We start from the raw sequence: 15,325 nt of genomic DNA on the forward strand, positions 1-15,325 counted from the left end.
AATTTGCTTTTACTTTTAAACCTAGTGGAGAATAAGGATCCAGAGATGGTGACGAATTGACTTCCATCAGCCAAGGCTTCAGGTTTTCGTCAATTAGCACGTCAAAGCCGTACAGTTCGAAGCAGTTTTTTTTGCCAGCCAGAACTCCTGAACATTCTACTGTGATTGATCCTTCCACAGAAATTATTGTTTTAATAATTAGATCTTCAATTTCAGCCATGAGCGCTGTTGTATCTTTTCCTTTCTGCTTTAAATGACGCAGCATAGCGCTTATGGTCCATTGGCTACCATAGTTCTCCTTCTCAGGGTCATCGTTGGCCACAAAGCAAGGGCTGTCCTTGTTTATGCTATAGTTGGTTAAATGCATGAATTTGTTTTTCATGGCGTGCTCTGCTGGTCTGTACTTTGAGGTGGCAAACCTGGCTAGTCCTTCTTCATAGAAATAAATTATTAATGGGTCGTATGATGTGACTAGCACATACAGGCGTAAGTCGAACTTGTACCCTTTAACAAGAAGCGGATTACTTATGTAGCGGGATACCAGGAGACGGTCTTTTGCGCTTATCTGTGAAAGGGAATTTATAAGCCGAATTCCGTGCCCTTGACAGGATGCAACTGGCTTTACAATCCAAGGACCTTGATCTTTGCCAATAACTTGAGAAAAGTCCTGGTATTCTGGGGTAATATATATCTATATATATATATGTATGTATTAATCAGTATTTCTATTAATCAGAACTCTGGGGTAATATATATTAATCATTATTTCTATTTATAAGCGTTCTGGGTAAGTTATGTATTAATCAGTATTTCCATTGCTCAGGCTCTGGGCTTGATTGCAATCCTGTGTTCGGCGCTCTGCTCTCTCAGTCTGGGGATCGGCCGTTGATTACTCGGTCTGAGCTCGTCACACAGCGCGAGCGGCAAACTTCGAACTGAGAGAAGTGGGCGGGGCTCCGGGGCCCTAACAGCTGCGGTAAGCAGGGGCCACAGGAAGGAACCGGAGTGTGCATACTGTGTAAGCCGGGGCCACAGGGCGCATACTGTGTGTTAGCAGGGGCCACAGGGCGCATACTGTGTGTTAGCAGGGGCCACAGGGCGCATACTGTGTTAGCAGGGGCCACAGGGCGCATACTGTGTTAGCAGGGGCCACAGGAAGGAACCGGAGTGTGCATACTGTGTAAGCAGGGGCCACAGGGCGCATACTGTGTGTTAGCAGGGGCCACAGGGTGCATACTGTGTGTTAGCAGGGGCCACAGGGCGCATACTGTGTGTAAGCAGGGGCCACAGGGCGCATACTGTGTGTAAGCAGGGGCCACAAGGTGCATATACTGTGTGTTAGCAGGGGCCACAGGGTGCATACTGTGTGTTAGCAGGGGCCACAGGGTTGCATACTGTGTGTTAGCAGGGGCCACAGGGTTGCATACTGTGTGTTAGCAGGGGCCACAGGGTTGCATACTGTGTGTTAGCAGGGGCCACAGGGTTGCATACTGTGTGTTAGCAGGGGCCACAGGGTTGCATACTGTGTGTAAGCAGGGGCCACAGGGTTGCATACTGTGTGTAAGCAGGGGCCACAGGGCGCATACTGTGTTAGCAGGGGCCACAGGGCGCATACTGTGTTAGCAGGGGCCACAGGGCGCATACTGTGTTAGCAGGGGCCACAGGGCGCATACTGTGTTAGCAGGGGCCACGGGGCGCATACTGTGTGTTAGCAGGGACCACGGGGCGCATACTGTGTGTTAGCAGGGGCCACGGGGCGCATACTGTGTGTTAGCAGGGGCCACGGGGCGCATACTGTGTGTTAGCAGGGGCCACGGGGCGCATACTGTGTGTTAGCAGGGGCCACGGGGCGCATACTGTGTGTTAGCAGGGGCCACGGGGCGCATACTGTGTGTAAGCAGGGGCCACGGGGCGCATACTGTGTGTAAGCAGGGGCCACGGGGCGCATACTGTGTGTAAGCAGGGGCCACGGGGCGCATACTGTGTGTAAGCAGGGGCCACGGGGCGCATACTGTGTGTAAGCAGGGGCCACGGGGCGCATACTGTGTGTAAGCAGGGGCCACGGGGCGCATACTGTGTGTAAGCAGGGGCCACGGGGCGCATACTGTGTGTAAGCAGGGGCCACGGGGCGCATACTGTGTGTAAGCAGGGGCCACGGGGCGCATACTGTGTGTAAGCAGGGGCCACGGGGCGCATACTGTGTGTAAGCAGGGGCCACGGGGCGCATACTGTGTGTAAGCAGGGGCCACGGGGCGCATACTGTGTGTTAGCAGGGGCCACGGGGCGCATACTGTGTGTTAGCAGGGGCCACGGGGCGCATACTGTGTGTAAGCAGGGGCCACGGGGCGCATACTGTGTGTAAGCAGGGGCCACGGGGCGCATACTGTGTGTAAGCAGGGGCCACGGGGCGCATACTGTGTGTAAGCAGGGGCCACGGGGCGCATACTGTGTGTAAGCAGGGGCCACGGGGCGCATACTGTGTGTAAGCAGGGGCCACGGGGCGCATACTGTGTGTAAGCAGGGGCCACGGGGCGCATACTGTGTGTAAGCAGGGGCCACGGGGCGCATACTGTGTGTAAGCAGGGGCCACGGGGCGCATACTGTGTGTAAGCAGGGGCCACGGGGCGCATACTGTGTGTAAGCAGGGGCCACGGGGCGCATACTGTGTGTAAGCAGGGGCCACGGGGCGCATACTGTGTGTAAGCAGGGGCCACGGGGCGCATACTGTGTGTAAGCAGGGGCCACGGGGCGCATACTGTGTGTAAGCAGGGGCCACGGGGCGCATACTGTGTGTAAGCAGGGGCCACGGGGCGCATACTGTGTGTAAGCAGGGGCCACGGGGCGCATACTGTGTGTAAGCAGGGGCCACGGGGCGCATACTGTGTGTAAGCAGGGGCCACGGGGCGCATGCTGTGTGTAAGCAGGGGCCACGGGGCGCATGCTGTGTGTAAGCAGGGGCCACGGGGCGCATGCTGTGTGTAAGCAGGGGCCACGGGGCGCATGCTGTGTGTAAGCAGGGGCCACGGGGCGCATGCTGTGTGTAAGCAGGGGCCACGGGGCGCATGCTGTGTGTAAGCAGGGGCGCATGCTGTGTGTAAGCAGGGGCGCATGCTGTGTGTAAGCAGGGGCGCATGCTGTGTGTAAGCAGGGGCGCCTGCTGTGTGTAAGCAGGGGCGCCTGCTGTGTGTAAGCAGGGGCGCCTGCTGTGTGTAAGCAGGGGCGCCTGCTGTGTGTAAGCAGGGGCGCCTGCTGTGTGTAAGCAGGGGCGCCTGCTGTGTGTAAGCAGGGGCGCCTGCTGTGTGTAAGCAGGGGCGCCTGCTGTGTGTAAGCAGGGGCGCCTGCTGTGTGTAAGCAGGGGCGCCTGCTGTGTGTAAGCAGGGGCGCCTGCTGTGTGTAAGCAGGGGCGCCTGCTGTGTGTAAGCAGGGGCGCCTGCTGTGTGTAAGCAGGGGCGCCTGCTGTGTGTAAGCAGGGGCGCCTGCTGTGTGTAAGCAGGGGCGCCTGCTGTGTGTAAGCAGGGGCGCCTGCTGTGTGTAAGCAGGGGCGCCTGCTGTGTGTAAGCAGGGGCGCCTGCTGTGTGTAAGCAGGGGCGCCTGCTGTGTGTAAGCAGGGGCGCCTGCTGTGTGTAAGCAGGGGCGCCTGCTGTGTGTAAGCAGGGGCGCCTGCTGTGTGTAAGCAGGGGCGCCTGCTGTGTGTAAGCAGGGGCGCCTGCTGTGTGTAAGCAGGGGCGCCTGCTGTGTGTAAGCAGGGGCGCCTGCTGTGTGTAAGCAGGGGCGCCTGCTGTGTGTAAGCAGGGGCGCCTGCTGTGTGTAAGCAGGGGCGCCTGCTGTGTGTAAGCAGGGGCGCCTGCTGTGTGTAAGCAGGGGCGCCTGCTGTGTGTAAGCAGGGGCGCCTGCTGTGTGTAAGCAGGGGCGCCTGCTGTGTGTAAGCAGGGGCGCCTGCTGTGTGTAAGCAGGGGCGCCTGCTGTGTGTAAGCAGGGGCGCCTGCTGTGTGTAAGCAGGGGCGCCTGCTGTGTGTAAGCAGGGGCGCCTGCTGTGTGTAAGCAGGGGCGCCTGCTGTGTGTAAGCAGGGGCGCCTGCTGTGTGTAAGCAGGGGCGCCTGCTGTGTGTAAGCAGGGGCGCCTGCTGTGTGTAAGCAGGGGCGCCTGCTGTGTGTAAGCAGGGGCGCCTGCTGTGTGTAAGCAGGGGCGCCTGCTGTGTGTAAGCAGGGGCGCCTGCTGTGTGTAAGCAGGGGCGCCTGCTGTGTGTAAGCAGGGGCGCCTGCTGTGTGTAAGCAGGGGCGCCGGCTGTGTGTAAGCAGGGGCGCCGGCTGTGTGTAAGCAGGGGCGCCGGCTGTGTGTAAGCAGGGGCGCCGGCTGTGTGTAAGCAGGGGCGCCGGCTGTGTGTAAGCAGGGGCGCCGGCTGTGTGTAAGCAGGGGCGCCGGCTGTGTGTAAGCAGGGGCGCCGGCTGTGTGTAAGCAGGGGCGCCGGCTGTGTGTAAGCAGGGGCGCCGGCTGTGTGTAAGCAGGGGCGCCGGCTGTGTGTAAGCAGGGGCGCCGGCTGTGTGTAAGCAGGGGCGCCGGCTGTGTGTAAGCAGGGGCGCCGGCTGTGTGTAAGCAGGGGCGCCGGCTGTGTGTAAGCAGGGGCGCCGGCTGTGTGTAAGCAGGGGCGCCGGCTGTGTGTAAGCAGGGGCGCCGGCTGTGTGTAAGCAGGGGCGCCGGCTGTGTGTAAGCAGGGGCGCCTGCTGTGTGTAAGCAGGGGCCACGGGGCGCCTGCTGTGTGTAAGCAGGGGCCACGGGGCGCCTGCTGTGTGTAAGCAGGGTTTCTGCTGAAGACTTTTTTGTTTATTCTCTGTTCGTTCTCTCAGCTCTGATGCTCACCTCCAAATCTTCTCTAGGGCTGCACCTTTCCTTTGGAACTCCGTTCCCTGCTCCATTAGACTCTCACTCAGTCTCCATTCCTTTATAAAAAATCATTGTAAACTCACTTCACCAGGAAAGCATATCGATTAAGCTGTTAATAGCTTTCCCTCCCGCAGCATGCTTCCTCTCATGCCATGTCATCCAAAAAACAAACAGACCACTAAGCCTTCAGCAAAAAACTATTCTAGCAACCTACTTTTCTACCCTACCCTTACCCTTTGTGTCACTATACCCCACTCCCTATAGCATACAAGCTCATTTGAGCAGGGCCCTTAACCCCCTCTGTTCCTGTGTGTCCAACTCGTCTGGTTACAAATTCTTGTCTGTTAGTCCACCCATTGTACAGCGCTGCAGAAATTGTTGGTGCTTTATTAATAATAATAATAAAAAGGAAAAAATTAAATGTAAAAAATATGCATATGTGAGTGAGGCTGTTATAAATGTACTTGAACCTCATCATAAAAAGGGCTAATTAAATCCGTTATTGTAACTACTAATACTATTATTACAGGGAACCAATCTGGAAGCAGTTAAAGCACAGACTTTACAGCAGAGAGCTTGGCGGTCTGAGAGAGAACAGTATCCATGGAGTACCAAGAGATTACCAATCACCCAGTCGAGTCCTTCACAAAGCAGCTGTCACTAGACATGGTGTTCCTGTGTAAGAGCTGCAATACTGTGCTGGGGGACTCGCACAGCTTCTGCGGGACACATGATAGACTGCAAGTCATAATCTTCCCAAGTGAGTACTGGGGTCATCCTACGGTTCACTGACTACCAGAGTGCATGGCAACCCAGTTGGTTACTGCCTGTCCTAGTGAGTACTTGTGTTACACTGCAGGTTATTGCCTGCCTGAGTGAGCAATGGGGTTACATTGCGGGTCACTGTCTGCGTTAGTGAGCAATAGGCTCACCCTGTTGTTTGTTGAGCACAGCAGGACCACCCTGCAGGTCGCTGCTTGCTCAAATGAGTAATATGATTACTATGCAGGTATTTACCTGCCTGAGAGAGTAACTAGATCACTGTGCGGGTCATAACTTACCTGAGTCAATAATGGGGTCACCTTGTGGGTCACTGCCTGGCAGAGTAAATAATAGGGTCACCATGTGTATCGTAACCTGCCTGAGTATTAGTGTCACACTGGAGGTCATAACCTGCCCTTGTGAGTTACTGGTGTCCTAAGAAACTAATAGAATAGAAAGTAATTGACAAAGTACTAATAGAGTACTATTATAAACTGGAACTCTCCATCCTCTGCATGACTAGTTTCAGGTCCTTGATAGAGGAAGCTGCCATGAGTTGAATCAGTGGCCTGCTCTTGCGCATGTCCAAAGGTATGAAAAAGTAGCTCTGTCCTCCATAGATCATCTCCTGCAGTCACATTGAAGTTCCATAGGTATCATAAGTACATCACTAAAAAAAAATCCTTCTCTTCATCAGCTCCTCTCCAGCGAGCAGGAATCTCCCCTGTTATGTGATTGCTACTTTTGATGTAAACTCCTTTGGTTTTTCCTGTAATCTTCTATCTCGCACTTATTTCTTATTATAATGGCCCTGCCTTACAAATGTATCACGTCTTCCCAATGCAGGACAATTTTCTTCTTATAATGCAGACACACTGATTTGTTTACAGTGTATTATTACAGCAAGGATACATTCTGCTGTAGAGTTTTTGAGATTGGAATCAGGAGAAGGATTGTCAATCAATTCTTAAAGGACCACTATAGGGTCAGACACAAACTTAATTTCTGACCCTATAGTGTTAAAACAACCATTGACTTGCCCCCCCCTGCCATTCCCCCTTAACTCCCTTAGAAAAGGTTAAAATATTAAATTGTTCCAGTGCCACACTGGTCCTGCCCCTGATCCGCCTCTTTGGTTGCCATCATCAGAATTGATGATCTCAGCCAATCCAATGATTTCCCAGTGGTGTTTCCCCAAACGCCAATCAGCATCTCCTCATAGAGATGCATTGAATCAATGCATCTCTATAAGGAAAGTTCAGCATCTCCATGCAGAGCATGGAAGCATTGAACGTCTGCAGCACTGCCCCAGGTAGCACTTCTAGTAGCCATTTGAGGATTGCCCACTTGAGGTGTCCCGAAACTGCCTTTTCTATGACAAGGTAATGTTTACAGCAAAAAGCCTGAACGGACTGACTATAGTCACCAGAACAGTTACATTAAGCTGTAATTGTTCTGGTGACTATAGTGTCCCTTTAACACACAGTTCCTGGACAGGCCAGGTGACAATATTTACTTCTCCCAGCTCAGTGTATAAGTGAAATGTGACAGCAAGATGTGTCAGACACACTGACTAGGTTAAGTAAAAAAAAATATCATTAAAGAATTCACAGTTCTACAAATGTGGCTGCTCTGCAGATAGCACCATTTATTTTGTAAGTTGGTAAAACTATACCTTTTTAATGTATTAAATTGTTGTCTACTTATCCAGCACAATCTATGGATTAAATTGGTGAACTTGTAGTTTCCGTGTTTTGTAAGTGACAGATTCAGTGGCTCTGAACAATTCTCACCCAAGACCAGGAAATGTCCAATAGAATATACTGCCTGGGTGCAGTTGTAGAAGGTGTCAGAATGTGGACACGTTGAATGATGAGCCTAAATCCAGACAATCCAAATGAACTGAAGCCACATGTTCTTGTATCGGTCCAATCAATAATTATACCTTTAACTAGTATTTTTAGTAATATTTTATTTCTTCTTCTTCTAGGCATGATTAGTATTAATTCTGACCTTGTTTTACTTTTAGGAGTTACTGATAATGTGATTGTGGAAACAGGACTGCATTTATTTATGGACGGTAACATGAGCGGTTGGTATGTAGTTTTGTTTTATGTTTAAAAAAATGCGCACTACTTGAATAAAGCTTCTTGAGTAGGGAGATAAACCCCTTTTAATGTTTAAAATTTAAGGGGGGGGTACCTTTTTTATTTTTTACATGGTGTGAGGGGGGATTTGTGTGTGTTTGTGGGATATCTAGTACATATTTTATTATCTGTTCCATTTCAATCCACACTAGACTTTCTAACTCTGTTGAAACAGAGTTGGAATTCCTTATATATTTGAATCTATTATAATTAATGGTTATACAGTAAGCCAGTGCTAGTGCTGGCTGGACATAGGCGAGCTAACTCTAAGAAGCTTTGCAAACTTTTTAAGAAGGTTAAAGGAAAACTGTAATTGTATTCCTAGCTTTTGTACCCTATAGTGCCTCCACACTTGCTCGTCTGGGACCTAGTGGTAGACAGTCACTAGGATTTAGCTCTGCAAATGTATTATTGCTGAATGGTTTGGGTGTCTATAGTTTCCCTTTAAAGGGATCCTATAGTTTGTTTTCCTGGCACTAAAGGGTTAATAGATCCCCCCCCCTCCCACTGGGCTAAAGGGGTTACAACCCCTTCAGCCACCTTCCTTAATCCAGCTCCGGGCTCCCTCGGCACCGGTGACCTCTCCTCCCCCTGCTGACGCCAGCTCCCGAGTGGAGCCGAATGCGCACGCACATTCAAACCCACCCATAGGAAAGCATTACTCCATGCTTTCCTATGGGGATCTTATTTGATGCTGGACTCCGTGAGGACGTCCACCGTCATATCAGTGCAATTTACTCACTGAGAATCGCGGAAGCGGCCTCTAGTGGCTGTCAGGGAGGCTGGATTAACCCTGCAGTGTAAACATAGCAGTTTCTCTGAAGCAGTTTCTCTGAAGCTGCTATGTTAAAACTAGAGGAACTTGGCACTCAGACCACTTAATTGAGCTGAAGTAGTCTGGGTGCCTATAGTGGTCCTTTAAGTAAGCTCCACTTCCTGTTTGAAGAAAGTTTCCCCACAATACTCGCCTTTCCTCCATATTCTCGCATTGCCAACATTTGGTATTTCCGAGCGTCCTCTCATGTAGATTAGGGCGACACCGAAATGACTAAATTTTGTCCAAACAGAATGTTGACAGTTTGTACATTTGTTTTAGGACTAAATTAGATCATTTTCGGTTTCAAAATTGCTGGCGTTTAGTGAATAACCTCTTAAATTGGTACCCTGTGGGATTCCCATGAAATGGCAATCCCATAATTATTATGGAGCTATCTACTAAAAAGCTGAAACACTCAAATTGGTCTTTCAGTCAACTTTACTAAGTAAAAATGACTTTGTAAATGAACATAGGTTTAATTCTCCCTCTTGCCATACTTATTAAACAGTGAGCAGCCAGTGTCCTGATGTGCAACATTTCAAGCAGAAACACTGCACATACAGATTTGAAGCACCATGACTACTTTTAAAATCACAAATGGTACCTCTTTTTACATTTACACAAATTCTCACTTTAATAAATAACCCTGCCTGCCTTTACCCTAGCAAGCACGTTCCTACCTCTCCCAGTCATGTCCCTGTGTAAAAATATATCTATTCCTTCCTACTCCTAACAACTCTTATTTGTACCATATCTATAGCTGCAAGCTCATGGAACTGGTCATAGAAGATAAAGTTGATAGAATTCATTTTCATTCTGTCATTCAGACAGCCAGGAAGGTTTTTTTTTTTTTTTATGTCAATCGTATTTTATTGATAGGTTTTCACAGGTAACAGTAACAGCACATTGTTCATAAGTCACACAGAAATGTATATTTAACATTTGGCACCAATGAAACAGCTAAACAGGTTTCGGATCATTATTAAAGAGCAACTTTCTAGGAAACCTAGGTAGCTAAGTTGTCCTTGACATATACACTTGACTACTTCCACCTGGGTTTGCCTGGTATCAATTGGGCGCCTCTGAAATTGGCAGTACCCGTTCCCAATTCCCCATTTACTGGCAACGTATTTCCTGTATCCACACCTCGGGGACATCCCCATATTACCCCAATACCTATGTCGAAACAGGTCAGGAATGCTCGGTACCTGCGTGGGTACATCGTGAGGGACCAGTTTCCGTAGGCCATGTTGTGGTATTTGGACCAATGCAGCCCCTTGTGATTCCTCTCTCGGTGGGGTGCCTTTTCAGGGCTATCAGCTGTGTCTAGTGGTCCGAAGTTGTCTGTGGGTTCGTGTCTAAGCGATAGCTAACTGTTGTGTCTTTGTCCGTATGGATTACTGTTCCGGTTGTGTAAGTCTACCCAATTTGGTATTATTCAGTTCTATGTCGTGCGGCCAGGTTTCGATTCTGATCCTTGAGTGTAATCGGGGTTACCTGTCTGTCAGTGTAATGTCTTGTCAATTGGGAGCCAGATTCCTCTGGTGTCCTGTAGTATAGAAAGTCCGTCAGGTTGAGGCTTGGTACAAGGGAAGTGGGGGGGGGGGGGGGGGGAGAGCGGGGTAGGTACAAGCGGGGTGGGGGAGGGGGTGGGGGGGGGGTTCAGGAGCCTGGGTGAGGTCTCCTCATTCTAAGCAGTTTCCTTGTCCCGTCTGTACGGGGTGTGTTCCGACCAGTCTACACAGCTCAGGTAGCTACTCTGAGCTCCTTGCCTGTCTCGGAAATTTTACGCGATCCCCCTGGAGACAAAAAGCCTCCAGGGGTACCATTGCAGTGCGCACTTGTCTGAGCGTCCCTGCAGGGAGGCTGTCAGTATCTCCATATCATAGATGCTCTCCACCTTGTCCACCCATTGTCTGAATGAAGGTGCGGATGTGAGTTTCCAGTGCAGGGGAATCAATGCCTTTGCAGCATTTAACAGATGAATGGTGAGGGAGTGTTTATATTTCTGCGTGGGTGTGGGAGTGTGATGTAAAAGCATCGTCATAGGTTGTAAGGGGATGGTTTCTCCTGTAACTTCTCTTATTTTTGTGTTTATCATCTGCCAGTATGTTACTATGCGCGGGCAAGACCACCATATGTGTAGGTTCGTTCCCAGGGCCGTGCCACACCTCCAGCAGTCGCCCGCACCAGTTCCGCCGAAGTGCATGAGGGTATCCGGTGTTCGATACCATAGTGATAATAATTTGTATCCGGTCTCTTGAATCTTCGAGCTGATCGAGCATTTGTGGGTTAGGCGGACTATCTTGTCCCATTCTTGGTCTGAGAGTTGTGTGCCTGTTTCCCTTTCCCACTTGCTCTTGTATCCCAGCGGGCAGGTGTCCAGGACCCTTCTCAGGGATCCGTACATGCGCGATACCCCGTGGTCTATGTGACACCTCTTCTTGCATATCCTTTCAAAGTCCGTTAGTTGCCTATGAAGGTGGTCCCTACCGGCTAGGCTGGCGACATACGATTGCACCTGGTGGTAACGGAAATTGTCTAATTGTGTGGGTTGTGTGTTCCCCATCAGGTCAGGTAGGGGCCGGAGCTGTCCCCTCGAGCACCACTGATCCAGATATACCCAGTCCGCCTGTTGGAAGTTCCGCAGCGCCGCTGGGTGGAGTCCCCCCGCCAGGTTCGGGTTGCAGGCAATCGGGGTCAGCGGGCTCGGCGATGTAGTTAACTGGTGGGTGTAGCGGACTTTGCACCAAACATTGAGCGTCGCGTCTATCATGGGGTTGCCTGTACGCAGCTCTGCGAACGTGGTGCCCCACAGCCTCAGTCTCGAGGGGATCTTACCCCCCGTTTGCTGTAGCTCCATAGCCACCCAACGTTTTGGGCTTGTGTCAACATGCCAATCTGTGATCCTGTGCAAGTGTGTGGCTTTATAGTACGTGGATGCCGAAGGCAATCCCAGGCCCCCGGCTAGTTTGGGTCTCTCCATCGTTGACTTGCGGACGCGCGAGGGTCTATGGTTCCAGACGAACCCGCGGATAGCCGTATCTAGTGATTTGAAGAATGATTGTGGGATTAAGAGTGGCAGGGTGGTAAAGAGATACAGCAACCGTGGTAACACGTTCATCTTGATCGCATTAATTCGTCCGAACCAGGTGATGTAGTAGGCCGTCCAGCGTTGGAGATCCGATTGTATTTTCCGGAGGAGGGGCAGGAAATTTAGTTGGTAAGTTTGTGAAAGGTCTTTCGGCAGCCAGGTACCGAGGTACCGTATCTTCCCCGTGCACCACGAAAAGGCAAATTGGGTGCCGAGTCTGTGGGCATCGCCTTCGTTCTTCATTATCGGCATTGCTTCCGACTTGTCAAGGTTCAGCTTCAGGTTTGACACTTGGTGGAAGCCATCGAAAGCCTTTAGTAGATTGGGCACTGAGACCAGGGGTTGTTCCAAGAAGAACAACATATCATCGGCGTATGCCGCTACCCTATGTTCCTCCGTGCCCATGCAAACCCCCGTTATACCCCCGTCCCGCCTGACCGCCTCCAGGAAAGGTTCCAGGGTGAGGGCAAACAGGAGGGGGGACAGGGGACAGCCTTGTCGCGTCCCATTACATATCGGGAAAGATTGTGTGAGGGCTCCATTTATCCGTATCCGAGCAGTCGGTGTAGTGTACAGGGCCGAGATCCACGCGCGCATATACGTGGCAAAGCCCAGGTGACGCAGCGTTTCTTTCAGGTATACCCAATCCACTTGATCAAACGCCTTTTCGGCGTCCGTCGAGAGGAGGACGATGTCCCGTTTCCTGGCTTGTGCGCTATGGATTATGTTCAATGCCCGTATGGTGTCATCTCGGGCTTCCCTGCCTGGGATGAAGCCCACCTGATCCGGGTGGATCAGGTCCGGCAGCTTCCGGGATATCCTCAGTGAGAGGGCCTTCGTGAACAATTTTAGATCTGCGTTTAGCAGTGAAATTGGCCTATAGCTGGCACATTTACTCGGGTCCTTCCCTTCCTTGGGGATCACCGTGACTATGGCCGCTAGGGTGTCAGTGGGGAACGCACCTCCATCCCGTAAGGCGTTTAGGCTCGCCAGAAGTCTCGGCAAGAGCTCTTCCCGGAATGTCCGTAGGTACGTCAGGGGGAAGCCGTCGGGGCCCGGCGCTTGGTGCGGTTTCGATTGTTTCATTGCGGCCGCTAATTCTTCCAGGGTGAGGGGGTTGTCAAGTTCCTCTGCGAGTTCCGGCGTAAGTTTACGGGTGACATGCTGAGCCAGATAGTCCGTTACTCATCGGTAATGGGTTTGTGCTGCGGCTCCTTGTTGGGTCTGGGACTGGTTGTACAGGTCCATATAATAGGTCCTGAAAGCGTCCAGAATGCCTTCAGGCATCCCTGTAGTTCGCCCATTTTGTGTACTGATCTTGTGTACGTGTTGGGATCTACGCTTCTCCTGGAGCATCTTTGCCAGGAGTTTACCACTTTTGTTGGAATGCTCATAGAAGAACCTGGCGGATTTTCGCATGGTGTGCAGCAGGCCCTGGGAAAGGTGATTCGTGAGTGCCCTACGGGCTTCTGTGAGCCGTAAATGTATGTTGTCGTCTAGCGTGTGCTTGTGTGAGTTTTCTAAGTCGGCTATCTGTTTCGTGAGGTCAGTAAGTTCGCGTGCCCTGTCTTTTCTGCGCTGCGTGCACACGGATATAAAGTGCCCTCGGACAACACACTTATGGGCTTCCCACAGTGTCAGTGGGGACATGTCCACTGTGTCGTTTTCCACAAAGTAGTTCGTGATAGTCTGTCGGGCAATGGTACAGGTCCCTAGATCGTCCAGCAGGGACTCATTGAGCCTCCACTGGCGTTCCACGGGTTTGAGCAATGGGGATTTTATTCTCAACGAGACTGGTGCGTGGTCTGACTGGTGTATGAGTCCTATATTGGCCTCTCGGAGAAGAGACAGGCTTTCCTGGGGCATGAATATGTAATCTATCCTGCTGTATTGTTTGTGCATCGGGGAATAGTAGGAAAAATCTTTGTCCTCAGGGTGCGCCACTCTCCAACAGTTCACTAACCCAGCTTTGGTCAGGGATCGTCGGATCGATCTAAGGCAGTGCGCCGGGACCGTGCTTGCGCCCCGAGAGGAGTCCATTCGTGGGTCAAGAGGGACATTAAGGTCCCCAGCCAGCACCAAGAGGCCTTCCCTGAACCTGTCTAGCTTGGTCAGTGTCCTGGCTATGAATGTGTGCTGTTTTCGATTGGGGCTATATATGCAAGCGAACGTGTGGGGAACATCTCTTATGGAGCCTTTAAGGAAGATATATCGACCCCCAGGATCAGTGAGTGTAGCCTTGTGTTGGAATTGTACAGTGTGGGCGAGTAGGATTGCCACTCCCGCCTTCTTCACGTCTGGGTGGTTGGCAAAGTAACCCTGTGGAAAGCGCCTATTCTCCAGTTTTGGAGCGTCAATACCTCTGAAATGCGTCTCCTGCAGGAACGCTATGGACACTCTGTCAGCCCAAAGCCTGCGCAACAGTTGAGCATGTTTCTCAGGGAGATTAAGACCCCTAACATTGTGGGACCATAGTTTAACCCCTTAAGGACACATGACATGTGTGACATGTCATGATTCCCTTTTAGTCCAGAAGTTTGGTCTTTAAGGGGTTAAGCAGCGCCGGTTTAAAGGACTCCATAACCGTCCCGAGAGAGTCCCCCGCCCGGGCTCACTGGGAAATATTGGATGGTGAGCCCCTTCGGGCTGAGTTAGGTATATTCGGGAAAGAGGAAAATTGGGGGGGGGGAGGTGTAGGTCAGAGGTGTGGTGTAGTCGACTGTCAGGGTTAGTCGAGTCAGTCGGGAAACAAAAAGCAACTTCGAACCTTGGTCAGGAATAGAATGTCGGGGAAACTATAGTATAGCCCTCTCCAAACACAGACCAGTATTTACAGTGTAGGTCAGTTGCGTGGGGTGCGAGGGAGGCCACCTATGGTGTCAGTCGCCTTCTCTGGTAGGTGAAGTCATTAGCGGACTCCCTCAGCTCCCAACCCGCTGAGTGCATCTACAGTTGGGTCAAAACCCGATATGTCTCCCTGTCCTAAGTATCGTGGGGTACCCATAATGGTCCGAGTCACCCTCCCGGACCCATGAGTCGGTCGTGCTATGTGCTGAGAATGGGTAGAGACCTCCGTTTTCTTAGGCCTAGCCTGTTCAGTAGTGATCGGGGCCCCTGCAGTCCCCAACTCCATGTCTACATGGGCCAGAACACTTCCTGAGCCTCCCCGCTTCCTGGAGTGGGTACATAGCATACAGTGTTAGGGGAGATCCCAGCGTCATACTGCGTAGCCAGCTTGTGGGACTAGTAAACCAAAACAATATCAAAACCTGGTAAAACATGAACATAACATTCAATTACGCGGGCCTAAAATCTCTCCATCCCGCGTTATCTACAAGTTCCCCCGGAGACGCAGTCGTTCGGCACCGCGTCCGACTCCGCACCCGCCAGAGCAGGGCCTACGGCCGGAGCCTAGTCGGCCGCACGTGCGGCTCGGGCGCGTGGCCAGGACCCCCCTTGCCCGCACCCCTCCCTCCCCCAACAGCGGCCCGCGGCCTTATCAAATCAGTAGCAGTTAATGTCCGGGAGGTCTTCGGCCCCCGTACCCTTATCTCGTGGCCGGTTGAAGGCAGTGTCCAGCAAACACCCCGTCCCCTCGTGGGTGTTGGGTCCCTGGGCCGACAA

The 15,325-nt window shown here is 51.7% G+C and overlaps 1 protein-coding gene across 1 annotated transcript in view; it reads left to right on the forward strand.

Moving 5' to 3' along the window:
- The first annotated feature begins 896 nt into the window (after positions 1-896).
- The window catches only part of OIP5 (Opa interacting protein 5), a 44,881-nt gene continuing 30,452 nt past the window's right edge, over positions 897-15,325 (forward strand). Inside the window, exons 1-3 of the mRNA XM_063440469.1 lie at positions 897-976; positions 5,411-5,641; positions 7,673-7,739. Of these exons, the coding sequence (XP_063296539.1) occupies positions 5,485-5,641; positions 7,673-7,739 (224 nt within the window). The 5' untranslated portion in view covers positions 897-976; positions 5,411-5,484. The remainder of the gene's footprint in view (positions 977-5,410; positions 5,642-7,672; positions 7,740-15,325) is intronic.

The sequence above is a fragment of the Pelobates fuscus genome, chromosome 13, assembly GCF_036172605.1.
Source record: "Pelobates fuscus isolate aPelFus1 chromosome 13, aPelFus1.pri, whole genome shotgun sequence".
NCBI lineage: Eukaryota > Metazoa > Chordata > Amphibia > Anura > Pelobatidae > Pelobates > Pelobates fuscus.